The sequence below is a fragment of the Lichenostomus cassidix genome, chromosome 2 (genome assembly GCF_008360975.1).
Source record: "Lichenostomus cassidix isolate B80296 chromosome 2, HeHo_3.0, whole genome shotgun sequence".
In the NCBI taxonomy this organism is placed as follows: domain Eukaryota; kingdom Metazoa; phylum Chordata; class Aves; order Passeriformes; family Meliphagidae; genus Lichenostomus; species Lichenostomus cassidix.
The window spans coordinates 38,688,419-38,714,982 of NC_139482.1; the positions used below are offsets into that span (position 1 = coordinate 38,688,419).

The window sequence follows — 26,564 nt, forward strand, 5'->3', positions numbered from 1 at the left end:
GAGCATTGGCCCTGCAGCCGCTTGTGGCACCATCAGCCTGCCCAGGCTGCCTGGTTTTCAGATAGGGGCAGGTGGCTTCCCGAGGAGCAGGAGGACAGGCAGGACAGCAAGCCTCTGCCCAGAAGGGAGAACTGGCAGGTCTGCAGCGTTCCTACCTCAGTTCACCTCCCACTTCATTTCTCATTGGGTTTTACAAACAAAAGGAGTCTTCTTGCAAACCGACCTTGTGCCCAGCGCTGTGCAATTACTGACTTGCTCTGTGTGCTTTATAGTGCTTTTGAGGTTTGTTAACTTAACTAGTAACTTCCAAAATATTTGGGGACAAGAGAAGTGTGGTTTTACAGGAATGCGAACTGACTGGAAGCACTAGTAGTTGTTGCTACAGCTAACTAATACACAGAGCTCTTCAAAGGTCATGGGGATCTCCAAGAGGCAAAACTGCAGTGGTAGCATTTCAAATTATGAATTTATAGCTGATTAATCATTATAATACATGAAAGGAGCTGTCTGTGTATCTTCTGGATATCTGGAGAAGCACAGGTTGTTCAAATAATAGGAAAAATTGCATTGTGAGTGGCAGGTTCTTCTCCCTTGGACACGTTTGTGCCACCTTTGACAAAGGAATGTACAAATACTCACTATTCCATGATTTTACCTGATTGTCTAGAGACTGTCTAAATCTCATGGGCTGGATCCCAGACTATTCTTAGGCCAAGCTGTGGCTAAGTTTGGTGGACCTGAGGGGCTCGTGTTTAAGATTGGACGATTCCCTGCATTATGACATGCTTGAAATGACCCTGCTCAGAGAGGAGAATTGCTGTGTGGTTACTAAATGAGAGCACTGGGGTTCTCCAAGGGAAGCTGTTTGTGTCTTCCCTACTCTTGGTTTCATCTACGGCAGACTCTGCTTTCCTTGAAAAATACATCTGACCCTGATGCAACTTTTGTGTCCTGTCCACCACTTCAAGCAGAAGAGGGAAAATGTGTTTGAGGCTAAGGAAAAAGCAATGGCAAACCTGGGGTGAGACTGAACATGACAAGAGGTGATGTTCTGCCCCTCTGCCATCAGGGAGGGGGCTGAACATTTGAAGGCAGGGGCTGCTTATTAAGGCAACAGAAAGTGCCTTTGCCAGCTTGCAAACCCTGGTGTGACTGCCTGGAGGTTTCTGGGTGTGGAAGTGCAAGTCCTGGCATGTGTGTCAAGAGGACAGGAAAGCTGTCACAGGAAGATGGATTGGAGCAGACGTGCACAGGCATGGGCGTGTGTCGCTCAGCCGTCTGAGAGCGCCAAGACCTGGCTTCTTCACGTATGGAGATACACCTTTTTTCGTTCTCTTTCCCCACACCACCACCTTATTTTTTTTTCTCTAAGGTTTTTTAACTTCCAGGAGTTCTCATAGGGCAAGAGAGCTTCCATAGTGTCCCCTGTTGGGAGCTCCTAATTAATGCAGCCATCAAGTCAGAATTTAGTGCACAAGTAATGAAATTCATAACCTGAGTTTTCTACAGCAGCATTAACTGTGACACAGATTCATCACTGGCATATCATCATTAAAAGGCAGTGGAATTGCATCAGGGATTGATGTGATCACATGCATGTAAAGATCAAGATACCAAAAGGTGTGATTTATGTAATATAAGCATAAGCTGTAATCCAAACCCCTTCCCACATGCGGTGTGACAGTTCCTGTTCCCAGTGCAGTGATGGTTTTTAAATTTACTGCATAAATGTGTGTGTGTTTACATGTTTTTATTTAACTCTTTTAAACATAGTGTTGTGTTAATCTTTCTCTCTCTCTCTCTCTCTCTCTCCCTTTTTTTTTTTTTTGCTTTGAATTATAGCTGTAGTTAAATCTGCCCAATGTTCAGTGTTACTGAAATGCTTTATATTTTTGGAACCTGAGTGTTATACGTCAGCACTTTAATCCATTATCTTACAGGGAATATAGAAACACTGACATGTCTGATGCAGCCTTAATGAATAAAGCAAGAAGAGATATATTATTCTGGTTTTATCATTATTATAAAAGCTACCAGAATCATATAAGAAAGCTAATGAGGAACAAAAACTGTCCTTAGTTTTCAGGATGTGTTACTTTTCCTCTTTCTACCCTTTGATTTACACCAAAAAAGAGGACAGAGCTGGGCCAATTTGGCACTGAGGGTTGATCAGCAGCTGTCCCTCTGGTGGCCTTTGGAGGGAAAGGGACTTCAGGTACAGCTGCAAAAGGACCAGTGGTGAGTAGCACAGGAGCATGGCAGGGTTCCTGCCAGAGTTATCTCCCAGTCTCTGAGAGCCCTTGGCATCTGCTTTGAAGCCTGGCCTATAACGTGTTCATCTTCCATGAGGAGTTCAAAGCTGTTGAGGGAAGCAGTTGCTGAGGCTGCCTGCTTGGCAAATTTGTCAATTGGCTTATAGAGCCATAAGTAAGTGGGGCTTTGTGACAGAGGTTTATTGCTCTTTGTGGTTGTGTAGTTTACAGAAGTTTCTAAGATCTCTTTTATCTCCCAAGTTCAGCAGTGATTAGGATTTGTTTCTGAAGTTCAGTGGCAGTTTGCTGCACTCAAGATGTACCTGTGGGTCCTGGATGTTTTTTCAGTGCAAAACTTGGTGCTTGTGCTCTGCCCCGGGGTCCAGCAAACAAATCAGAGCATTTGCTTGAAGGGAAAACTTCTAAAAGGAAGCGGGGGGGATCCAGTCCATCCACTTAAACCTGACTTCACTGGTAGCATTGTTCCTTTGCAAGAAAGAACTTTTTTGGTCCATTCTTGCTGGCCTCCTTTGGGTCTGTGTTCTCCAAACACCAAAATTGATGGTGTTCACAGTTAGGCTTTAATCCAGTGAGGTACTCAGCATCCCAGCCCTGATGCAGCCAAGCACAACTGACTTCAGTGTGGGTCTGTCACACAGTTAAGTGAAATTCATGCTTAAAATGTGAATGATTAGTGTCAAAGTTCTCTCAGTTGAAAAGTCAGACCTTTAGTGAGAAAACCAGAGGCATAGATTGCATGGAGTATGTGCCTAATGGCCTCATGAAGGAGAAACAATACACCACGTCTTTACTCCTTGTTTTCTATTACATGCAATATGTTATTTCTGTAGATGGCCCTGACTCTGATGCTTTCCCAGCCCACTATTTTTTCTGCTCTTTGTGATGATTTGTGCTTCACTGGCATGTAGGAAGCAACCACAGAAGACATGGAGATGGGTCTGGGGAACCCACAGGGAAAAAGAGCTGGCACGGAGGTGGCTCTGTTCTTCCTTCCCTACGGCACAGAGAGATGCACATTCTGGGGCAGGACATACAAATAAGAATCAGCAGATCTTTGGCTGTCCAAAATCCCTGGCCATGCTCACACGTGCCAAACCCACCAGCCGCACCCTCCGAGTTTAGGGCCTTGTTTTAAATATCGTGAGGTTTTGAATACTAACAATGGTAGGATTGGTTTTATTTATCCAGTAACATTTAGTCTTCAGGGTGTTTAATATTGACATGGAGTCTTTGGGGAGAGGGATTGATTTTGCTTGGCTTTGTTGTAAAGCCTTATGCATCTGGTTACACTTAAGACGTTAGCTTTAGCTAACAGCAAGCCTCCTGATAAAATTCACAATTACTGGCAATACTGTGGACATGGACTTATCTCCTGGGCACGTTTTGTAAAATTAAGCTATTTTCATTAAAAGAACAAAGAGCAGCATGGTGATGGAGCAGCTGTCATATTTTATTACAAAACACAAATATGTGGGAAATCAATTACAGCACGAGTGCGCACGATGCATATTTCCAGTAATTCCCCACGGCCGGGGGAAGGTAGAAGGCTGATCTGAGTGCAGAAGCAGATGGCAAGCAACTTTAGATAGCTTCACTGCCATTTTTACTCTTTCAAGTGTTTGTGAGTCTCCTTTGATCTTCAGAACTTGAGTTTAACGTGTTTCATCTTCTTTCATTTACTGTTTTCACATTTAACTTCCCTTTTAAATAACTTTTGTTTGGTGGAGTTTGTATTAGTATGGGACTTTGCTATCTTCCATGCTGAGGTACTTAAGAAGAAAGACGGTTGCTGCCTTTTTTTAGTGCTGTTCACATCCAATAAAATAGCAACTGCATTGCTGCAGAAGACTTCACCATCCACTATGCACAGCTATAGTGCTACAGTGAAAAAATCCCACTTCACAAAGTTACTAAGACACTGTGCATATGAAGTTCAGTAGACCTTCCTGGAAGGCAGATGCTATGGGAGTGTGATGGCACACCCACAACAAACCTCTGTGTTAGTTTGGTTTCATCACTGCTCATTACATTTAGTTATTAAATTATTTTAAAATAAATAAGCTGGAATTAGTGCTCTCTGTGCATATAACATTTTTCTATTCACCTAAAATAATGTATGTTTAAAATAACAGCATTTTAAAGTGTTCTGAAATAGAGCAGTAAAAGCAACATAGGTTGATCTGAATAACCCCATGTGATCTATATCTCTGCTTTTTGTACAGCTGTCAGAAATGACAGGAACAAAAAGAAGAAGGAACCTTCAAAGCAGGAGTCCACAGAAAACTATGAAATGACAGCAGAGTTAGATGATCTCACTGAGAAGATCCGAAAAGCTCACCAGGAAACCTTCCCCTCACTCTGCCAGCTGGGAAAATACACTACGGTGAGTATGATTTTGAGGCATGTAGCATTCTGGATATGCATGGATGATGGGAGTTTTGGAGGCTCTGGATATTTTAAATAGATGGAGCAATAGATGCACTCTTTGCACCTCTGTAGCCAGGAAAAACCAGAGGTGTGTGTGCAAACAGTGCCTGCTGGGGAGAGAAGCTGCACTTAGATGTGAGCGCTACTTAGCTGTATCGCAAGAGACTCCTGGAGGATTAATCCAGCCAAACGACCAGCTCCAAGACCATGAGTCAGTTACATTCCATCATTCATTAGAAATTTGTTGGCTTCCAAAGGCGTGATCTCTGCTCGTGCGTCAGCGGATTACAGCTTTGCAGGTGTAGGGAGTTCTTAAATGCTGCTGGATTACTGGTGATAGTCCCAAAGCTACCAAGGTCAAGGAAAATATGAAATGTTTAAGTAAAACGGTTTCCAAAATGCTCATTTGCAGTTTACTCCTAGAATCATAGAATATCCTGAGTTGGAAGGGACCCACAAGGATCATTGAGTTCAACTGCTGGCTCTGCACATGACAACCCCAAAAATTACACATCCTTTCCTAGTCTACCAAAATATCACATAGCAGCAAAAACTTCTGCTGCTTTTAGAAATGAAAACTCAGCCCCCATCAAGAAGCTCAGTACTATGGGAACTTCTGCAGGGGTGAGTCGGGGAAATAATTTTTCTCCCATACATATATGCATTGCTAAATACAGGGAAACTCAGTGATACCAATTGATTAAAGAAAACTCAATTTCAAGTTTTCAAATGTAGTAATAAAAGAGGTGATAGAAAAAAACTGTTGGTAATGTTTAGAACCTTCTCAGTAGAAGAATGTCTTTGCTGGGTCTGGGCTTGCTGTTGGTTGCAGCAGCACTGGCTGTTTCAGAGGGACACACAAAACATCCTGAGGTAGTCAAGCATGTGCTCTCATTGCCGAGAGCAGGAGTTCAGGAGTGACATGGCTGGGGCAAGGAGACATCTGTCTCTGTGGTCTTTGCCCTCCAGCCCCAGCTGAAGATCTGGGACCAATCCCCAGAGGCCAGGTGTAATATTTCTATCACTAGACTGCTCTCTGTTTTGAGTAAATTTTCTGCTATTGAAACAAACATTAAATTTCCCAGAGTGATGTAGGCAAATTGCTGTGTGCCATCAATATTCACTGTTTTAGCAAGCAGGGTGCTGTTTTATGGCATATTAATTTATTTACAAAACAAAGTGCAAGGCTCAAAACTCTGAGGTCTAAGTGTAAGACTTGGTATTTAAGTGCAAGAAAAGCAAGCACATATGGTGTGATGTTAGACGAAGGCATGTTTTTCATGTTGCTGAATGTATTTTCACAAACACTTCTCACATTTAATTCTGAGCTGCATGTAAACTGGGGAAGGAGCCTGTCCTCCACATGCTTCTCTGGTCCTTCCCAGCAGGAGCACATTGCTATGTACTTCCATTTTACCTCAGGGTTAGCAGGGTGCACTGCAGCTGGTGGGAGGGTACTGCATCCTGGTAGTTGCCAAAGATCCTGGAGGGCTGAAAGATAAACCTGGGTAACTCTGCGCTTGCATTAGGTATTGGATGCTTAAGTATCATTAATATTTTAGCTCCTGAAATGATACAAGTGGATGAAATTGGAGAGGGTCTTGTTGCATATCACACCCAGTGATGATGCCTTCGTCCTTAGGTTCCTTCTGAGCCCCGTGGTGAGTTTATGTCCTGTTGGAATTTTAGAGCCCTTATTGAGAGCACCTGGATCTCAGTAATGAACAGATTAATCTGGCCTGTGTATGAAGCATGAGTAGCCATGACCTGACCACGCTCTCTCTGAGGCTGGCTGTTGTTCATTCATATTTCAGGCCCGATGGAACAGCTCAGGGAAGTAGATTTCTTGCTTTTAGCAGGGGTCTGTTGGAAGTCCACAGCAGTGGACTGCTGCACAGGGCTGAGCTCCCTCCTACTTTGTCATGGCTTGGTACCATACAAGTTGCAATAACAAAATGATACTGAAAGAAGTTATTTTTAGCTTACCTTGAAGCTTTGAGAGCGATGCAGCTTCCTTCAAAAGCTGCATCAAAACTTAATAGCAGTGGTGCTAAATGCTGGCTTCTTGCTGCATTCTCATAGTCTTTGTGGGAAATGCAGAGTATTTAAATCTCTCATGCAGGTCAGGTCTGGCAGCCACTCCAGCATTTTATGTAGGACTTCAGTGTCAAGAGCTCATGTGGGAAGGATAGAGTAGCACTGGGGCTGGAGTAAGGGTCACCTTCCCCTCCAGCTGCCCGTCAGCCCAGGGGCAGGGAAGAAGCCTTTCTACAGTGCTGAGGATACTGGAGGATCTGGGATGTGGAAACTGTGTGTGCTAGTCAGAGGAGCACAGCTCTGGTGCTTGGACACCAGCACCAGCTGCTGATCAAACAGCAGGGCTCTGGCAATAATCTGAGACACTTGGAGACCAGAACTCAGAAAACAAAGGAGCTCACAGCTCTTTTTCTAAGTGCTGAGTCCAAGGGGAGCTAGAAGCCTATGCCACTCTGCTTTTCTTGATAGGAACAATCTAGTACAGGTAGCAGATTGCCCCCAGTCCTGGTTTTATGCCTGGTTCTACTTGTTGTCAGTCGTGAAGCATGGCGTGCTCACACTACGGAGCACACAGATTGCTTTTATAACCTTAGAGTTTTTTATTTAATTCTCTGAGTGAGAGGTGAGAAGTGAGTGTTTTAACCAGTGTGGATTCCCTTGAATTTTGTGAGCCTTGCACTCAAGTACTGACAGGGATGGTGGATGGCAGAAACTTCTGCAAGGGCAGCCCCTGTGTACCTTTGGTTAAGTGATCATTCAGACTGTGTTAAAAGAAGATTTTGTTTGTTGCTAAGAAGAGCAAAGAATTTTAAGAGTGTAAAGTAAAAAGGACCTTACAGAGACATAGTAAAAAAATTAATCTGTTCAGGCATTTGGCTTGTGCATCTGGCTCCTCTCACTCCTGAGCACTGCAGCCTGCATTTCCCTGAGCAAAAGGTTACATGGTGATTTCCCCCACCCCCAATTGTGTGGTTTTACCTGTTAAAAATTGTTTTGGAAAAACATTTTCAATTATGTTTTTTTATATCCATCTGCTCTTTAAAAAGTGGCCCCATACTTTCCATAGTTAATAGAAGTCTACTAAAAATAATGGGAGAGTAGCACTCGCATTAAATTCCCTGGGTCATTTGACTTAACAGTTGCAATTGGTGGGCAGTGACAAGTTCTACCAATGATGAGAATCAGCAAGCTGTTTAAATGTAACAGATTCCAAAAGTCCATCATAAACAGATCTGTTTTATTACTGTCATCCAGGTAAGAGAGAGAGTGCCTTAGTAATTTCTCTGGAGATGTCATACTTTATAGTATAATTGAGTGTAACTATACTGCTTGTCCCTCGAGAGTGGTATTATTTGTAAGTCTACAGCTGTGTTACATCCAGCCTTGTGATAAAGGGAGGATAAAACAGAAAACAATTTTGGCTCTGCAGATCCTTGCTGCAGATTCTCCTGGGTTGCTCTTGGCTGGCTGGAAGTGAAGAGGTTCCACATCTTGGCAGCATTTTGTTCTTTTTAAGTTCTGGGCTTAGAAGTTACACAGCTATTGTTCTGTGCCGTTGCAGAGGAATGTATAGGTAGATATAGATATAGATAGATATAGATATAGATAGGTGTAGATATAGATATATGCATATATATATGTATATAGATATACCTCTACATCTATATAGACAGATTTATATATATAGATATATATGGATATATATAGATATATACAGATATATATCTCCTGATACTGGGACTGAGCAGGGACATGTGGCATGGTCCTCAGTGAAGTCACTGGAGCTGGAGTGCATTGCTGCTTTTACTAAAGAGGCATCACGAGTGCTCCTGATTAGGGCAGAGTGCCCCTGTGAGCCTTGTTTCCTTTGTAAAGTGGATTTTAAAGACAGTAGGGATTCTGCTGCTGTGTATGTTTCTATGAGTACCTCATCCCGTATTGTTAATGTGGAGACAGAGCAGCCTGCAATGAAAAAACAAAAATGATGGAAAAAATGGGATCAATTTATGTGGCAAAAATGGCTGTTTAATTGGATTTCATAGCAAGGTTGGGCTTTTCCACTGGTAAAGATGCCACTGGGGTGTATTACAGTATTGTTCCACCATATGTGCACTGGTGCATAGGCCTGAAAAACATGCAAGACTGCTCCTGGAAAAGACACCCAAAAACCCGCTTCAGTAAAATATTCAGGAAAAGTCATAGCGTCTGCATCTTTTTCACAGCATGGGTAGAGGAGATCTCCAGGCAAATTTAATCAGAGTTTCTGTTTCTATTATGCATTGTTTTAACCCTGTGTTTTATTGTTCAATATGTATATTGACATTGAGTCAGTTTTGGGGTTGAGATACTGAGAAATGCTGCTGAAAATCCAGCTCTTTTTCCTGTGACATTTGTGTCAACATTCGTTAACAGAACGTTAAAACTCTTTCCATTTGTAGCATCTCAAAGATAATGTGTAAACCACATTAGCTCCAATGCTGAGGGATCTGGCACCCAGCATAACAAAACACCTGGTTATTTTGTATTTTATTAACTGCCCCTTCTCTTCAGTTTGCATAATAGAGAGTTAGATTTACATTTGTTACGACGGCTGTGCATTTCTCCTAATAGAAGACACGTCAAACTTCCTGTGGCTGGCACTGCAGCATGATAAAGTAACCTCATATGATACTGATGAAGATTTCGTTCACACTTGCTGGTTTCATGCAACGTCTTTTTTTCCAGATGGATACCCTATTGTAAAATGATTTCCTGCTTTAGGCTCTGCTTTGTGTAGCTCTCTGCTATGCCATCTTTCTATGAACTGGATAAACTGCCTATTAAATTTAATTACAGCCTGAATGACTGCACATCTTGATCTTATTTTTCCTCCAATGTACTGTATTTCACCAAGGTCCTTGAGGATGAAATAAAATAAATCTGAAGGATGCATACTCCAGTAGCCAAAAGAAATGTTTCAAAGGGCATTACAATGACTGTTAACCCATTAGTTTTGGACCATTTTGAAGGCAATTCTTTAGGTTTAGCATTATAAAGACATTTTATTTTATCTTTCTTCTGTAATTTAAAAAATACCCAAACAAAATAGAGAAAGTTCCCAGAATAGAAATTCAAATAGAAATGATGAAATTAATTAATTATCCCTTAAAGAGAGGGGTAGCAGGAAAGAGCACGTATGCTCGTTTGGATTGCTCAGCACAGTTAGAGGGGTTTTTTTTTTGCAATTAGGGCCTACTGTAAATATTCCTGGCTCAAATCTCCACCCTGTTCCAAGTGAGGGTGAATGTCAGGCTGGTGGTGCCCTGGGGACCCATCAGGACTCTCCCCTTTGTGACAGATGGTCCATGGTGGTGTCTTGCAAAGGCAGCATCGGGATGGGGACCAGAGCATCACAGCCAAGCTGAGCTCACTCCACATTCCCTCGTCAGTTTCTTTCATCCCTGTGTCCTTCCCATGAACCAAAGAAAGCTGACAAGATAATGGCTTCACTGGTTTTCAAGGAAGCAGATGTCCTCACATCAGCAGTGGTGGTGGCAGGCTCACTGGAAATGTTTCCTCCAAGGAAGTGTGATCTGTGTAATTTGAATGCTTTTTGATGGCTATTTAATCTGCCATGTCTGTTAGACTTTTAGGTTGAGACTCTGCTCATTTAACTTTAATTTTAAAGTTAATTTAACATTTTAACTTCAACCAGCTAAGACTGAGGCAGCTGATCACATTGGTTTCCTCTGCAGCTGGGGAGAAAGCCACTGTCTGAGCATATTTTCACAGGTAAAATTCCTCCTGCAATGAAGAGGAGATCACCCAGAGGCTGAAGGCATCTGCAATGCACACTAAATTTGGTGACTTATGAAATAGGGGACTGGGGGACATCGTCACACTGGCTGCATCCTAAATAGCATAGGATCAAATGTTAGCATGTGAGGGCAGGAGGAGAGGAGCTTTGGGGATTTCAGAGCTCCATCATTACCTGCTTCTTGTCACTCTACAGGAATCCTGGGTGGATTGGAATGGACTCTCCATGTCTCCTTATGACACCCAGTGTTGGTGGGCTGGCATCAAAGGGGTCACAGCAGATTTTGAGTCAGACAGTTCTTGGCTGACACGTTCAGCTTTTTCAAGGGTTAAGTGGTTGTTCCAAATGTATGAAAATGTGAGTTTGATCACAAACATAACACAAGTTTCCTATGCACTCTAGAAAATGATGGACATTTTGACTGATATAGGTGAATATATGGAAACAGTCTCTGAAAGATGTCACCAGAGTATCCTTATTAGACTTCCAACAGTGGGATGTATGTTGGATACTCCATCAAATGAGCACACAGCATTCATCAAGGCACATGGGGTTTTCCTTATCATTGTGTAAATAAATGCTCAGTAAGTCATGGGAGACTGTAGCTTCAGAAAGCTGCGGCTGAGCCACAAAGCAGAGAAATTAAGCAGAACTAATTTTCTAAGACCTTAAGTATGTGAAACTACGTTCCAAATATTGTGCTGCTTTTTCCAGATGAGGACCCGATATCCTTGTTCCACTGTTCATTTATATTTTCTGGGGTACAACTGTAAATTGTCTTTCTCAATGCACTTATTATATAATGGCAAGGAAGAATAATGAGGGTGGCATTTGGAAATGTTTAAGTTCATTTGTATTCCTCGTACAGATGGCCTCTGCAATCATAAGTAACAGAGAAATATCCAAGGAATTTTCAGGCGATTAATCCAAGTTTAAAGCCAGCATCATCCCAACAGCAAGCTGCAGAAAATGCCTGGAATGTTAATAGAAAGTACTTCTGGAAGGAAAACGTGGTAGTTGTTTCCTTCCCTTGAAAACCTTTTACTGAAAGGGACGTTGTTGATTTATGGTGTCTTCTGTCTGTCTTTCCAGAACTCCAGCGCAGATCATCGGGTTCGACTGGACCTTGGGCTTTGGGACAAATTCAGTGAACTTGCAACAAAGTGCATTATTAAAATAGTGGAATTTGCAAAGCGATTGCCAGGCTTTACAAGTTTGACCATTGCAGACCAAATAACTCTACTCAAAGCAGCCTGCCTGGATATACTGGTATGTATTTTTAACATCATTGTTCTCCTACTAATGCTTTTTCTGTTCTTCTTTTTACTGTAATTGACAGGAAGAGGCGGATAAAAACAGCCCTGACCTTATTGTTGTACAATTGAACTTACTGGGTAGTCTGGTGTGGTCAGAAGACGAACCCAGCACACCTACAGAGGTGTGGGGGGGGATGAGCATCCTTTTCAGGAAAAGTTCTTACACTTTGTGGGTTTCAGTAAAAAGGGCATCTTTTGGTATTGGGGCATGTGTAACTCTGGAAAATTTTCTTTACTGTGAACGTTGAAGAGAGACCTGTTTCTCCTTCCTTCCTCCTTCATCCTTCCTCCTCTCTCCAAAATATAATCCTCTGCATAAACAATACCTAGAAAGACAGTCCATTGTATAATGGTTTAGGAATGTGCTGTTCCTGTGATCATGGGGGAATTTAAGGAACAAGACACAAGTCTTCAGAGTGAGGGTTTTCCAGGTTTTAGAGGGGAAGTTGATGTGCCTGAAGCCTGTCAGGTGCAAGCCTCTGGCACTCACATCCCCCTGCTTTCTCCAGTGCTGCAAGTATCTGTGGAAGTGGCTGATGTAATGGACTTGGTACAGATTTTAGCTAAATGTAATTTAATTTTAAAAAGACAAATGTACAACCTGCAGGAGGGAACTATGCAGGTGGGTAGGGAGCTTTTCTCCAGACCTTGCCTTGCTACTATGTCAAGGCAAGCTGTCTTCCCTTCCTTCGTCTCCGGTTGTTTCTGTCATGCTGACCTTCAGAGGAGCCCTCTGGGATCTCAGCATTTCTTTATCAAGACCATAGAGGTCTTCAGGCTTTTGGTGGCAAATATGTTTGGTATTACTGGTTGTAGCAATAACTTGCAGTAAACAGTATGTTCAGTGTAAACATATTTTAAATTTTTTATTCTGAGCACAAACCTGCAGGTCTTCATTGAGCCAAGCATGGCCAGTCAAGAAGCGCCTTGTAGGATGGCTGCTGTAGATATATTTTTTGGCATGATACAGGAGTTTAAACTAGGGAATTTGAAGTTGAAGTAATTAATCTTGGAATTTCTAAAAGTGCATCGCTTCAAACAGGATCATGTTGAGGAGGACGTTAACTGCTGTGACCTTTTCCTCTTGTTTTGTCAAAAGCTGTTTGGAAGAATCGCATCAAGAGGACATTGATGAAGGAGGAAGAGGGGTAGGAGAGGGGAAGGGGTATCATTCTTCGGCCTATAGAAAAAGGGAAGGCTGAGGTTACCCTGCCATGCTTGAGAGTCACCTCTTGTTGTTCCCTTAATGCAGGCACTCATTCAGACTCAGCCATCTCATTGTTGCTGAGAGTGTCCCTCCGTGGGACAGGGCCATTCGTTACCAATTGCACGCCTGTCATCACCAGCTCTGTCCTGATCAGACTCCATTACGTTCCCCTTACACAGAATGGCAGATGGTGATCAAAAAACTGTGGTGTTGCCTCGAGTGTGTTCTGCCAGCATTAGGGGATGGGAATTGCTTTGTGCTGTAACAGTTAATATAGCAACTACCCAAAAAAAAGCAGGGAGGAGCCAAGATTTGGCAAGAATCTGCACATCCAGACTCTTTACCCCTAAAACTTCAGCACTTAAGCTGCTGCCACCCCATTTGTTTGCGCCCTGCCTGGCTCCATAGCTGCTGGATTACAAATACCCTAATTCTGGAATCTGCAAGCCCCTACTGCACAGGGTCCCTGCTGCATCTCTGCTCAGTACTGTCATTGCTAGCACTGGCTAAAAAACTGAGGGGAGCCCATTTGGTAGGGGTTTTATCTGAATTGCCTCGATAAAGGCACTTTGATCAAAATGATTAAATAAAAGCCTAGTTGCCATGTTAGAAAGAGTATGAAGCAGGTGGTAAATGGTGACTTTATTTTAACTAATTAATGGATAGAAAAGGTTGATTCTTTAATACGATTCACCACTTTTACTTTGTGGCCGTTGGCAACCTTCAAGCCCTAGTTATAAACTTTATTGAGGCCTGTCATTCCTGATCACCTGCTCATTCTCTTTTTTATTTTTCACAAAGCCAGAGAAGGTGACACATCCAAGCGAGCAGGGCATAGTGAGCATCATAGGAGCTCACAGCAGGGAGGAGCTGAGGCTTTCCCAAAACCAGGAACAGATACAGTATGTTTGCCACAAATAGTTCTAACTTTCCTGTGTGACATTTACACAAACTTTATGTGACTATTTTATGTGCTGCTTAAAAAGAAAATGGGATAATTACCACGACACAGTAATGCGTAGTGTGCGCCACCTGTGAAATGCTGTATCCATTAAACCCGCATCACCTGCACATAATCAGAATTGCAGTGTGGCTCTCTATCTTTATTTAAGCTGAATATCAGTGCTGGAGCAGTTTTAATAGTGCATATTTCCCCCCAACAAGCCAGTTGTCCTAGTTCTGAGTGTTTCAAATGTTCCATTTTGTTGTACTTTGAGATGCAGAGCGAGTGCTGCTCCCCCTCCTGCTGCACTGAGCACCCAGTGCAGGCTGTGGGAGCTCTGCTGATCAGGGCTGGGAGCCTCAGCAGTGTTCTCTCATGATCCTGCTGCTCTGCCGTGCCCTGGACATGTTCCCAGAGCCATGGCATGCAGGAGGAGCAGCGTGGGACTCCCAGGTAGGGTGGCCAGGCTTCCCTGCCAGCAGGACCCCAGCTTCCCTGCCCATCTGCCCTTCAGCACCAGCTATGGGGAGTCTTAAGCATTTATAGACCCTGCCAAGGTCTCTGCTCAATTGATTCCTGCGGCTGTGGATGCTTAAGCCCCTCTTAAACAGGCTGACAAAGGAAATGGTGCCAGGAGCTCAGTAAACTCCAATGGGTATGGGCCAAAAAACTGCTTTATGTACAAACAAACACAAACTCTGGAAGGGAAATAACATCAAGCTTCCTGAGGCAGCTCGAGGTGCCAGTTGAGGATCATGGAATTTATATCTTGTCTGGTGCCAAAAGTTTTAATGATAAATATTACTAAAATTCAGTCAATAACGCTTGTAAAAGTTAGTACTTCTGTCTGCTGGTACACTGGCCCAGCAGCGGCCAAGCATCCCCAGCCTCACCAAGCTCTGGCAAGGCAAATGTGGAAAGAGTCCAGAGTCCTGTCTGTCTTAAGTCCAATGGATAAAAATCTGCGACATCCTTGAATGCTAATCCTTAATGATGTAAGTTTTGCTTTCTGTCGTAACCCCTGTGCGTTAATGCCAGGAAGACATTTGTGTGTGTGGAACAACCTGTGCTGAGGGAGTTTGGCAGCACCATGGAACATCATTGTTCCACTGTCACCTGTTTGAGTTTCTCCTCTCAGGGACCTGTCCCAGCCAGCTGAGGCAGCTAGTGTCTAACAACAGGATTTCTTAAAAAGTAGGTCCAGCTTCCCTACCAAATCTGTTCAAAATGAGTAACAATTCTATGGTAGCAACAATGTTGTAAATGCAACTTTCTGGCTGACTTTGGTTTTGTGCCTCTGGTAGGGTTTTTGCTTTGCACTTTGTGATGGGCTCATAAGAATCCCTAATGCTTTAATACATAAATATTCCTAAAGACAAAGGGCCCTTTAATAATGAGGAAAAACTGTATTTATGGCTGCAAGTGGCATTTAAGAGCAGAGTGACAACTGAAATACTTGGCTTGGTTGCAAAATCTAAACAACACTGAGGACATTAGTAGTTCAGTTTAAAATGGAGAAAGATACGGTGATTTCTTATTTTGAAGTGCTGATGTTTCCCATATGTTCTTCAGTGAATATGAGCTTGAAATCAGCTTCACTTTGACACTGGAAGTTTGCCCAAGAACGGTTTAGCAGTGATCAGCAATATCCATGGCATTTCACAGATCTTGATGAAGGACAGAAATTAAAAAAAAAAAAAAAAAGAAAAACACCATTTCAAATGATCTGTCTTGGAGTTCAATAACAGTGTGTTGTGGGATAATGTCAAAGGAATGCAGAGGAAACCTGAGAGCAGATTGCTGCAGTCAAGCTAAGTGCATTGCTGAAAACACATACTTGATCTTCAGCTGTGCCAGTGCACAGTGCCCAGTGGAGCTGCTGCAGGCTCCTCCAGTTGCTGCCTGGTGCAGCATTCAGGGTACAGAGGCCTGAAGGCTGCATTTAACAAAAACCTGTCCTACTTGCTGCCTAAGCCTGGAAGTAGCTAAATCCCACAACTTTGTTTTAATCATAAATTTTGCAGGGCCCCTGCAGGTCCCTCTCTGTGCATGCCCACAGGGGCTGGCTCGACGCTGAGTGCAACCTCACCTCAAATTTGTTCCTGATGAGGATCCAGCCTGGAAGTTCTTCCTCTGCAGTAGCTCTGGGAGCCTCTTTGCTGAGCACTCCTAACATGCACCCCAAACACAGTGGGGTTTATGGCACCAGGGAAAAAGCACAGGGAGCTGTGCTGCGAGGGAGCCAGCCAGCTGGTGTGTGGTGGCAGGTGCGTGTTCAGCCTCTGGGCTGTTGGGGATGATCACCCCAGGGCACCCTCGGGGCAGGGATCTCTGGCTAGGGCAGCAGCTGGTGTCCAGTCCTGCCCTCTGAGGGAGGAACTGGGGGATTCATTTCTGCCAGCCCTGCTTGGGCAGTTGCTGGGAAAGCTGCAGGCAGCCTGGGGAAAACACCATGGCATTGCCCAATTAAGCTCCCAGTCCTGCTCTGCTAATTTGTTGGGAAGGGAGTCCTGAGGGCGTGGAGGGAGAAGCTCCCCTTGCTAAAGCTTACAGCAAGGGGAAAATAGCACTGGAGTCAAAGGGGCTGCTTTTCTCCCCAGCTGAGCTAAGGGAAAAGCAGTACCAAGTCAAAAGTACAGAGCCTTGTTCCTCCTAAAACTGAGTACCTGATCATCACTGGCCATGCATCCTTGCTGGAAGGCAGTGCTGTCTGTGCAGGCCTCAGGTGGGAAGAGCTGCACTTCAGTTCCTCTGGTGTCGTTGGAGAAGTAAACCAAGCAGCTCTTGGGTGTCAAAATAAATATGCAGCTTTTGAACCTTTGTTTTCTTGAACACCAGATATTCTCCATGTTTCTTTTCCTTTCTATACAATCTTTTAATGGTTTAAAAGAGCAGCCCACAGTGAACTTCAGGGGAGAGCACGGCCAGTGGTTACTGGCAGTTCTGAGTGTGGTAAGATGCTGCCTCTTACTGTTAGGGTGCTGTGCTTTATAATGATGATTTTTGCTAATAGTCCTGAACAACACATTGGCTACTACATAAAACCTAGCAACCAGCAGCCTTTTGAGATGATGTATATTAGTGGGGAATTTGTGGTAATCGAAGAATGTGTGTGTTGTGTGTTTGTATTTGTGCCTCCCTTGGTCTTGATTTAAGTAATTTCAAGAACTTACTCTTATTTGGGGGTAAGGGAACAATGTGAAACATGCCTGTCAAACCACATAAAGTTTCAATGCTTCAATGTATACCCACAATGTGAGATAGAAAATAGTTGAAGATCCCTCTGCAGAAATACAACCTATTAAGTCTCTTACCAAGGAACTGAAGAAGATAAATAAAAGCTTCCCTGTAGACATCTTACAGACCATGTTCTCCTCATTCTCCTCCCTGCTTGTTTGGAGCAGTGTTGCCAGGCAAAGATGAAAGTGGGAGAACCAAGCCCAGACTGGTCAGCTGCCAAGTGCTGGGGCCTCTGACTCAGAGCCTCGGCAGCTATAGGAGCAATTAAATTCTCCCAATGCTCACTTATATTCATGTAAATCTTCTTTGTTGTATCTTTAAAACCAAGTAGGATGGGAAATAAATACAGTCAAGCCCTGAAAAAACACAGCTGTAGTCTTAGCTCAGCTAATCAGCCTGACTTCGGCAGGGTCTTAGTTCAGCTTCGTTTAGGGATAAGCCCTCTCCCACCTCTGATTATTTTAAACATTAAGCATTGATGTATATAACAGAAATATGTCAACATGATGGACATCTCTTTTATTTGATCCTTAAGGCCGTGTTCATTGATTGCAGCTGTACAAATGATCCTGTGCCACAGAGAGTCTATCACAGGACACATCCTGGGTTTGCTCCAAGAGGCAGCAGCGTTCAAGCACACAGTCCCTCTCTCTGGCTGAGCTGCCACCTCCGCTGTGACAGCGCTCTTGACGCTGCTGTTACCCCAGAGGCATTTCCTAACAAAATGTAGAGCATCCTCGGTGTTTTATTCATGTATTTTGCATTCCTCCGTGTCCAGTTAGAGGTGTGAATCCCCATCCTCCCCTGGAAGGCTCTTTCATCTGGGGTCAGCACTGGGTGGCTGTCGGCATGCAGGCGAACTTGCCAAAGCCAACAGCGCCGGGGCGTGCGCAGGAACGAACGGCACTGTCAGCAGCTTTGCACCAGGCAGGCAGGCAGGGATGCCACCGCTGGGGCTCTGCAGGGGGAAGCGCCAGAGCCTGCAGGGAGGCTGCAAGCCAACAGGCCGGTCAGGAGGTTTGGAGTTACAGCACGCAGAAGTAAAAACCACCATAAAAGAAGGAAAGCTGGGCCAACTCCTCAGGCCACTGGCCAGGCTGCCAGTAGTCGTGTGTGCTGCCGTTTGGAGGTGCAGAGTTTGATATTCCGCTCCCAGGCTGGCAAGGCGAGCAGTGCTCCAGGGAGATCCTACCTGCAGCTGCCGGGGAGATGGAGGGCTTTGTCCCCATAGCAGTGTTTGCCTGTCTGCTCTCGCAGAAGAAGGGAAAGTACCCTGAAATTCTGCCTCTTTGGCAGCTCACAGCTGTCCACACTCACTCCCACAAGGTACCACAGAGCAACACTGTCCTTGCCAAAGACACAACCCAGGGAAGCACTGCCATACAAAACTGATCCCCAAAATCACTGAGATATGCCTATGTTCGAAGAGGTGAGATGCTTGATCTTGTTGGATCAGATCAGCAGTTCATCAGATCAATCACATTTTATAGTTAGGTGTGGGTGGCAGATTAACTAAAGACCTGGTTTTGTGGATATCACTGTAATGTTGGTGACCTGAGTGGTGAGAGGTGCGCCAAAGTTTTGATTACTTCATAACTAGGGGGAAATTTCTGTTCTTAGGTTTCTGTTACAAGAAATACACATAGTCAATAGAGTATATTTATGTTGTACCTAGAACCGAACAAACTGGAGTTTGTTTTCAGATTGTTCTGACATGGCCAAGTACTGAAGTTCCATGGAGTCATTTGCCGCACTGAGAAAATTCAACAAACCTCTCATGGATTAAATTCTTCAGATTCTGTTTTTCTTTTCTTTCCACAGATCCTTAGAATTTGCACAAGATACACACCAGAACAAGACACCATGACCTTTTCAGATGGCCTTACCCTAAACCGAACTCAGATGCACAATGCCGGATTTGGCCCACTGACTGATCTCGTGTTCACATTTGCCAACCAGCTCCTGCCTTTGGAAATGGATGATACAGAAACAGGTCTCCTTAGTGCCATCTGCTTAATCTGTGGAGGTATCGTACAGCACAAACTCTGATGCATTTCAAAAGAGCAGACATAATAATATCTTCATTTATTTTTTACTTGTTTTCCTTTCCTTTACTTACACATATAAAATATATATATATATATTTGTAACAATATTAGATATGTTATATAAACTACTTAATGCTAAAGTTTGGTTTTCCACTGGTGATAGTTACTGGTTTTACTATAGATAATTTGAAAAAAAAATGGAATCATTCTGTCAAGCAAACAGTCTTATTGTTTGCCTGACAAATGACATAGAGGTACCTCACAGAATGGTTGGAGTTGGAAGGGACCTCTGGAGATCACCTGGTCCTGCTGTGTTTCTTCCTAAGGAGTGTCTGGGTACCTGCATGAATGAGCTTTCTTACAGCAAGATGCTCAATTACACAGCTTTTACTCATAAATGTAATTGTGTGCATGTGCACAGTTTACAGTCACATGGAAGTCATTGGTGATACTTTGCTTAGCAAAAAAATGTGTTATACTTCCAAACTGGGGCTGATGGCAATTCAAAAGGGCAATTGTCAAGTAAAATCGTGAGTTTAAAATATAAAAAGTGAAGTCTCAGATAATTTCCAAAATCTTCTGTAGATTTCTGTTGGTTTGATCACTTGGTTGTTCTTCTTCTTGGCAAAATCTGGATTAGCAATAGAAACAAACCTTGTTTAGCTGGTCCCTTTTGTTGAAACACAAACTAGGTAATCCTAGTGAATGTTTGAAAAACGAATCAGTCTTTGTTGGCAGTGGCCCTTTAGTACAAAATCATTGCCATTTTATGTCTCTAACCCTAACCCATTGAAAGCTTTGATGGGCTCCTAGATGTCCCTGAGATGTGACTGGTGCAGCCCGGTGCAGAGGGGTGGCACTTGTTGTCACTCAAGCCAGCACTGCCATCTGCTGATTCCTGATGGTAACTCAATTTACTGCAGCAGTGTAACAAAAAATAGCTGTAATCTCTATGGGTACCTGGGTAGCCTATCGGTGACATACATAAAGTTATTTCCCAAATATCGTTTGCAGCAAGGTGTTTTCCCCTTGGAGAGGGAGGTACAAGAGCAAACTGGTAATTTTTGACCACTCAAACCTTTCTAGTCACCAAGGGAAAAAATTAATCCAAGTTTCAGAAAGTCATGGTTTATCTTCTTCCTATGGAACGCTCACTGCAGAGTGTGGGTTGTTTAGCGGAAAGTAAAATTAAATTCATGGAGTTCTGTGATCTAAATTTTATTTTAAAAAATAAATATTCAAAATCATATGAGTGATGTGATACTTTTCTACAGATCGCCAGGACCTTGAAGAACCAATGAAAGTGGATAAGCTTCAGGAACCCCTGCTTGAAGCACTGAAAATTTATATCCGAAAGAGACGACCCAACAAGCCTCATATGTTCCCAAAGATCTTAATGAAAATCACGGATCTTCGTAGCATCAGTGCAAAAGGTACAGTGTCTCCCAATAACTCAGCAGGAGTGACAGTGTTGCATTTCAGAGGAACTGGCCTAGAGACCTGGGTTGTTATGGTGTTAATAATCTAAGAGAGGCCCTTGTGACCTTTCTCTTCCCAGCTTCTTTACATAATTTCCACCTTGAAATTGGTTTTGCTTTAAACATACACGGTGCTCCATTCTCCATGCAACTGACAGTGAGAAAGATGCTGTAGGTGCAAGTAGCTTAGTAAATTATTAGCATGAAGTCTTTGTCAGTCATTTTAGGACAGGATAAAACCCTGAGTGAAACATTTGTTAATGGTTACAAGGGGGTTCAGATGGCTTTCAAAAAACAGTCTGGTTACAGACTGCAGAAAACACTTGTGCAACCAAAATTCCCCTGAACTGTGGTCTGAGGTATTGGGGATTTAGAACTGATTTGATCCAGCATTTTGGAGATTCAGTCCCTGCAATCCAAACTAGCCACGCCTAAACACAGATCAGTTTGAACATTTTATGTAGTCTTGTATGTGCTGGATTGATCCTGTGCAATACACAGAGTTTCAGCACTGTCCTGTATGTTCTGTAAAGCACAGGTGTAGCTGAATGGTTCCCCAATGTACCAGGCTGAAAACAGAGTCTAAAGTGCAACAATTCTTATTCTTATGGTGGCTGATGCAGTTCCACCTTCTTACCCTGCTTACTCAGCAACAGATTTGCTACCCCTGGTAGCTAAGCAAGCACACAAGCTTGTATGTACAGGTTCCTGTGTTTAGAACTTGTGCAGGTTGGATTTAGGCTTTTGGGAAGATTACGGATTTCATTTGACATGGTTTAGGGGAAGACTCAGGGGAAAAAACTCCAGTAGTTAATTCACTCAATTAAATACACTTGTTTTAAATTTAAACCCAAACTGCTCCACTTTAAACAATATACATCCCAGTTAAAAGATTAAGTTATAGCCATGTTTATAAAAAGAAATGAGCAATTTAATTGGATTGATTAAAACCAAAATAAGTAGCTTGGAGGGGAAACACCAAACCTGGAAGCAAAAGCATCCTAAAAAGGAACCACTTACCAGGTTATCTAAAGCTTGCAGTTTACCCTAAAGTAAAGCAAGCTCCATCCAACTGAATCTACAAAATAAACTTGGAGCAGTACTGAGCTACAAAAGCATTTAGGGGAGCCCTTTCGTTCCACTCTTTGTGCTTGTGGGAAATCCATTTCCATTACCTGCTTCTTTACCAGAGCCTTCCCACTCCTCAAGAACACAACTCTTGTCTCTCTATATTCAATTCATAAGAAAGGCTTCTTTTCATTCTGACATAAGTATTTAACTTTAATTATATCATTAATGTTTTATAGTAGAACTAAATCATACCAAAGGATGGTGATGTCCTGGAGGGGTGGGGATGTCTTGAGTTTCATTTGAAAAGATATACGTTAGACAATAATGACTTTGGATGGTACCTGATCCCTGACAGCAATCACCAAAGAAAACATGAATCTGAAACACTCAGAGTGTCTCCTTTGGCATTAGAAGTATTGTAAGTAAAAGGTGAAGTGTTTGTGGGACTGAAGCAAGACAGTTCTGAGTTCTTCTCATCTCTCAGTTCTTTTGTCCCCCGATTAAATTGGAGGTTTGCAAGACCTGAAAAATTTCTCTGGCTCTGCACTGAATGACTGCACAAACACTTCCCTGCACCAGACATAACAGCAGAAAGATGTTTAACACGGCCAATTCAGTTCATCAGCACAGCTCTGGCTGCAGTTAGTTTTCAGAGAAGCTCTCAGCATCATTCTGCATTAACACCTGTCCCATTACAGTTATTTAAGAGACTTTTAAATCAGCATTCACTTAGAAAGTCAGTCATTGCCATTGTAGTTGATTTTTTTGATTCTCCTCATGTAGGGCATAAATTTGAGTGCTTCCCTTCCAATCTGGAGTGACCAGTGCTCTCTCCAGCATGTCCACTGCAGCAGCGTGGATATGAAGAGTATTTCCAAAGGGTCACACGTCTGGAATCGTTCAATAACCAAGCTATTTTCTCTTTAATTTTTTTGGTTCTTCTTGGAACACAAGTTCCTATTCCATTGGACTCCAATTTTAAGGTGATCAGGAATTCTGAGCAACAGGAATGCTAAGGTTTATGGCTATAAATTTCCTCGATGCACAGTTCCCTCAGCCCCTCAGCACAGTTCCCACACACCAAGACTTTGTGTTGGGTGTTTTTCCTCCCCAGACCAGTTTGTTGCTGGCTCCCAGGCTGAGTGGTCAGGATTGATGCAGTAATTTTGTTTAACCCTGCCTGCACTCACCTGCAGAGCCCCCTCTGCATACAAATGCCTGCTACTCCTGACAAGCCCAGCACAAACAGCTCAGCCCAGGCAGAGCTGAGCAGCACTCGGGGCTCCTGCACACTTTGGTGGCTCATTAGCACATGGCAAGATGCCTGAAGAATACAGAAGGCAGCTTCCCCCCCAAAAAGTATCCTTTTGCCTGAAAGTGTTCTTTTATAAAGTAATTGTTTGTTCAATTCTGCATCTTATTTTGCGGTTTTCTCTATGGGAAAGAAACATTTTGACTTAGATCACTGCAGTTCTCTTGCAGGATTCACCTCACCTATTTAACTTAGAATTCTTGTCATTCTTTGCTGATATAGTACAGATTAAAAACTAAATGTTGTTCCAGTTTATAAAGACATCTATATGGTCACAGCCTAATTTAATTTTTCGGTATAATTTAATGCTGTTTTGGTTCCTTCTTTGAAAATAAGTAGCTCATCCAATTTACCTGAATTGAAATATGAGTTCCTATGTCATAGTTTTGAATTAATTTGTTAAGGAGCACTCACCTAACTCCGTTTTCTTGAACTTCATGAAGCAGTTCACTCACACACCTTTGTATGCAAGAAATACAGGAGACACCAAATCCATTAATAAAATACACCCTGGAATTACTACTGTAATGCTAACAGAAAGGAAATGGTATGAATCATGCTCATGGAAAGGACTTTGTGTTTTCTTTTTAAAGGTGCAGAACGTGTCATTACATTGAAAATGGAAATTCCTGGATCCATGCCACCTCTTATTCAGGAAATGCTGGAGAACTCTGAAGGACATGAACCACTGACACCCACCTCAAATGGAAATACTGCAGAACACAGTCCCAGTATCTCACCTAGTTCAGTGGATAACAGCAGTGTCAGTCAATCCCCTATGGTGGAATAAGACATTTTCCAGCTACTTCAGACATTCCTAATACCTTATGTACAGGGATGAAAAGCAAGAAAAACATTTTTACTGCTGCTTAGTTTCTGGACTTAATATATATCTATATATGTATATATATATAGATAAACTCAACAAGGACCAAGAAATTTTCATATGTATCGATGTATACTCCTTGCTGTTTAAACTCTTAAAACTAGAAAATGCAAACTTTTGAAACTCTAAATCAGCCATTTCATGCAAAAAAAATAGTTAAGCTTCTGTTTTCTTCTCTGAACACTCAATATTGCATGGTGACAAGACAGATCTCAGTCTTCAAATTCTGGTTGCATTTCTGATGACTTTGTACATACAAATGTATGGCTATACTCTCCATACTGGATGTTTGGTGCTTTCCTTTTGTCTCTCATACCTAAAACGATCAAGACACCAACCATAGGACATGGACTACGGTTCACACCCAGAGAAGGAAGTTGAAAGGACCGTCTGATTTAGTTGAAATACGAAAACTTGTCTTTGATGCCCTCAGTTTGCATCTCCTTCCTTGTAAAAAGTATACAAAATGTCACTGCCCCAGCAGAAGAGGTATCGGTATCAGCATTAACTGCCAGATCAGTTATTCAGATGTCATTTGTTCCACTGTTAATGTCACTTTAAATTTTAAAGAAGTGGTTTCTTAGCTGGCTGGTGACCTAGCTCCACAATTACCTGCTCCATTTCGACAGCAATGCTATAGCCTCCAAGGCAGAAACACTTTTCAGTGTTACCATGTTTTTGTTTACTTGTTCACAAGCCATTAGGGAAACTTCATGGGATGATAACCAGCAGACTCACTTACAGCTTTTGAATCTCTGAGTCCAGAGTATTTCCTTAAGAATCAACTGCCAGGAATCAGCTGGGTTTTCCAGCCTTCCAGGTGCTAGGGAAGTACAGCTAGGACTTCCAGAAACACAAGGAGAGAATCTGCCTTCTTGGCCTTGTTAAATCACCATGAAGCAGAGTGAAAACTGTGGTAGAATGGTTAACAGATTTAAAGTGTCAGTTTCTTAGGTTTCATTTAAAGCACTAGTGCAAATTTTTTTTTTATATATTCTAGCAAGTCTGTGATGTACTTTCACTGGCTCTGTTTGTACATTGAGATTGTTTAACAATGCTTTCTATGTTCATATACTGTTTACCTTTTTCCATGGAGTCTCCTGGCAAAGAATAAAATATATTTATTTTAAAAATTGTGTAGAAGTAGTCCCTCTAGCCCAAATTTTCCACACACACACAGACACACAGAGTAGTTTTCCATTTTTTAATGTTTAAACTTCATTTCAAAAAGCAGGTTTGCTGTTTGCAACCATGACAATTAAAATGTGCTTTAGCACAGCTGTCTAGAACATCTCTACAAGCCAGTCAGACAAATACATGACATTTCAATGAGTAAAAAAGAGCATAAAACTGTAGGTGTAAGAACAAAATGTTAAAATGCCTACACACAATAATAAAAACCATCAATTACATTATCACATAAAATAAGTCAAATGTACAAAAGTTTGCGACAGAGGGGACAAAAGGACAACACAAGATACTTGTTGGAAAACATTTTTGTGCTCTTTGGGCACTTAATTGAACATATCAAAATCATCATCTTCATCAGACTCTGCAAAATATTTAACTTCTTTCCTAGCCCGGCCTGTCCGTGGCTTTGGGGCAGTTTCAGAGGCAAAGCCTGACTGGAAGATTTCCACATCAGAATCCTGGTCAAAAGCAGCCTTCTTGGATTTCTTTAGAAAAGAAAAGACAAATCAGTCATGATGCTTTCTACATTTTATATTTCAATATTCAGAATTGAAGAAAACCTCTCTAGCATCCGATTTCTAATCACACCTCAGCCCCTATTACCATTTTAACATCTTATAATAAGAACTTTTTTGTAAAGTAATATGAGGTTCTTTTTACAAGGAGAAGAGAGCACAGCTTGCACTGACCTTGCTTGGTGTGGACTTGGGTGTTTTCTTCCCAGGGTTGTATTCTCCTTCATTTTCTGAGCCAGATGCTTTCCTTTTCTTTGCCCCTCTGCCTTTTCCTAGGTGAGAGATTACAAGTTAACTTTGTTTTGTTTTGGTTTTTTTTAATAAACTCCAGACTTCATCAAACTGAAAAAAAACCCTAGTGAAATTACTTTAGCATGTCTACATGTTAAATGCAAACCCAGTTTACTACTCAAGTTTCTTCACAACAGCAGTATAATACAGTATTTTTTATTTTCTCAGTTTTAAATCTTTTCTACTTCTTCCACAGTCACCATTCACCCTGACAGCTCAAGCTGTCAGTTCAAGACAGGCACAAACTTCATGAGATCAGATAACTTCTACACTGCTGAAGAACTACAAGTGCTTGGTCACCTTCTGCACTGATTACACAGAATTAATTCACCTTTACTGTTCAGTGAATTTAACTCAAGCATCAACACTGGCACATCCTTTACAGACTCCTCCAATCACACTGCTCGCTGTGCTGTGTTGTGAGGACTCAGAAAACTGGGATATTAAAGAATGGGTTAAAAACACAGAAATTGCTACTTACTACAATTACTGCCAGAATTTTACTGGCTTGGGAAAAGCTGAGATCAAAGAAA

At 42.4% G+C, this 26,564-nt stretch overlaps 2 protein-coding genes across 10 annotated transcripts in view; one reads left to right on the forward strand and one right to left on the reverse strand.

Annotated features, from left to right (window-relative positions):
* RARB (retinoic acid receptor beta) overlaps positions 1 to 25,167 on the forward strand; it is a 319,878-nt gene extending 294,711 nt beyond the window's left edge. For both annotated transcript variants that reach the window (XM_085051133.1, XM_085051135.1), the window contains 5 exons: positions 4,496 to 4,656; positions 11,626 to 11,802; positions 19,061 to 19,265; positions 20,562 to 20,720; positions 23,742 to 25,167. In XM_085051133.1, coding sequence (XP_084907259.1) covers positions 4,496 to 4,656; positions 11,626 to 11,802; positions 19,061 to 19,265; positions 20,562 to 20,720; positions 23,742 to 23,938 — 899 coding nt within the window. In that variant the 3' untranslated portion in view covers positions 23,939 to 25,167. The remainder of the gene's footprint in view (positions 1 to 4,495; positions 4,657 to 11,625; positions 11,803 to 19,060; positions 19,266 to 20,561; positions 20,721 to 23,741) is intronic.
* A 57-nt stretch (positions 25,168 to 25,224) lies between these two features.
* Positions 25,225 to 26,564, reverse strand: part of TOP2B (DNA topoisomerase II beta) — a 68,632-nt gene continuing 67,292 nt past the window's right edge. For all 8 annotated transcript variants that reach the window (XM_085051125.1, XM_085051123.1, XM_085051122.1 and 5 more), the window contains 2 exons: positions 25,915 to 26,012; positions 25,225 to 25,710 (listed from right to left, as the gene is read on the reverse strand). In XM_085051125.1, coding sequence (XP_084907251.1) covers positions 25,549 to 25,710; positions 25,915 to 26,012 — 260 coding nt within the window. In that variant the 3' untranslated portion in view covers positions 25,225 to 25,548. The remainder of the gene's footprint in view (positions 25,711 to 25,914; positions 26,013 to 26,564) is intronic.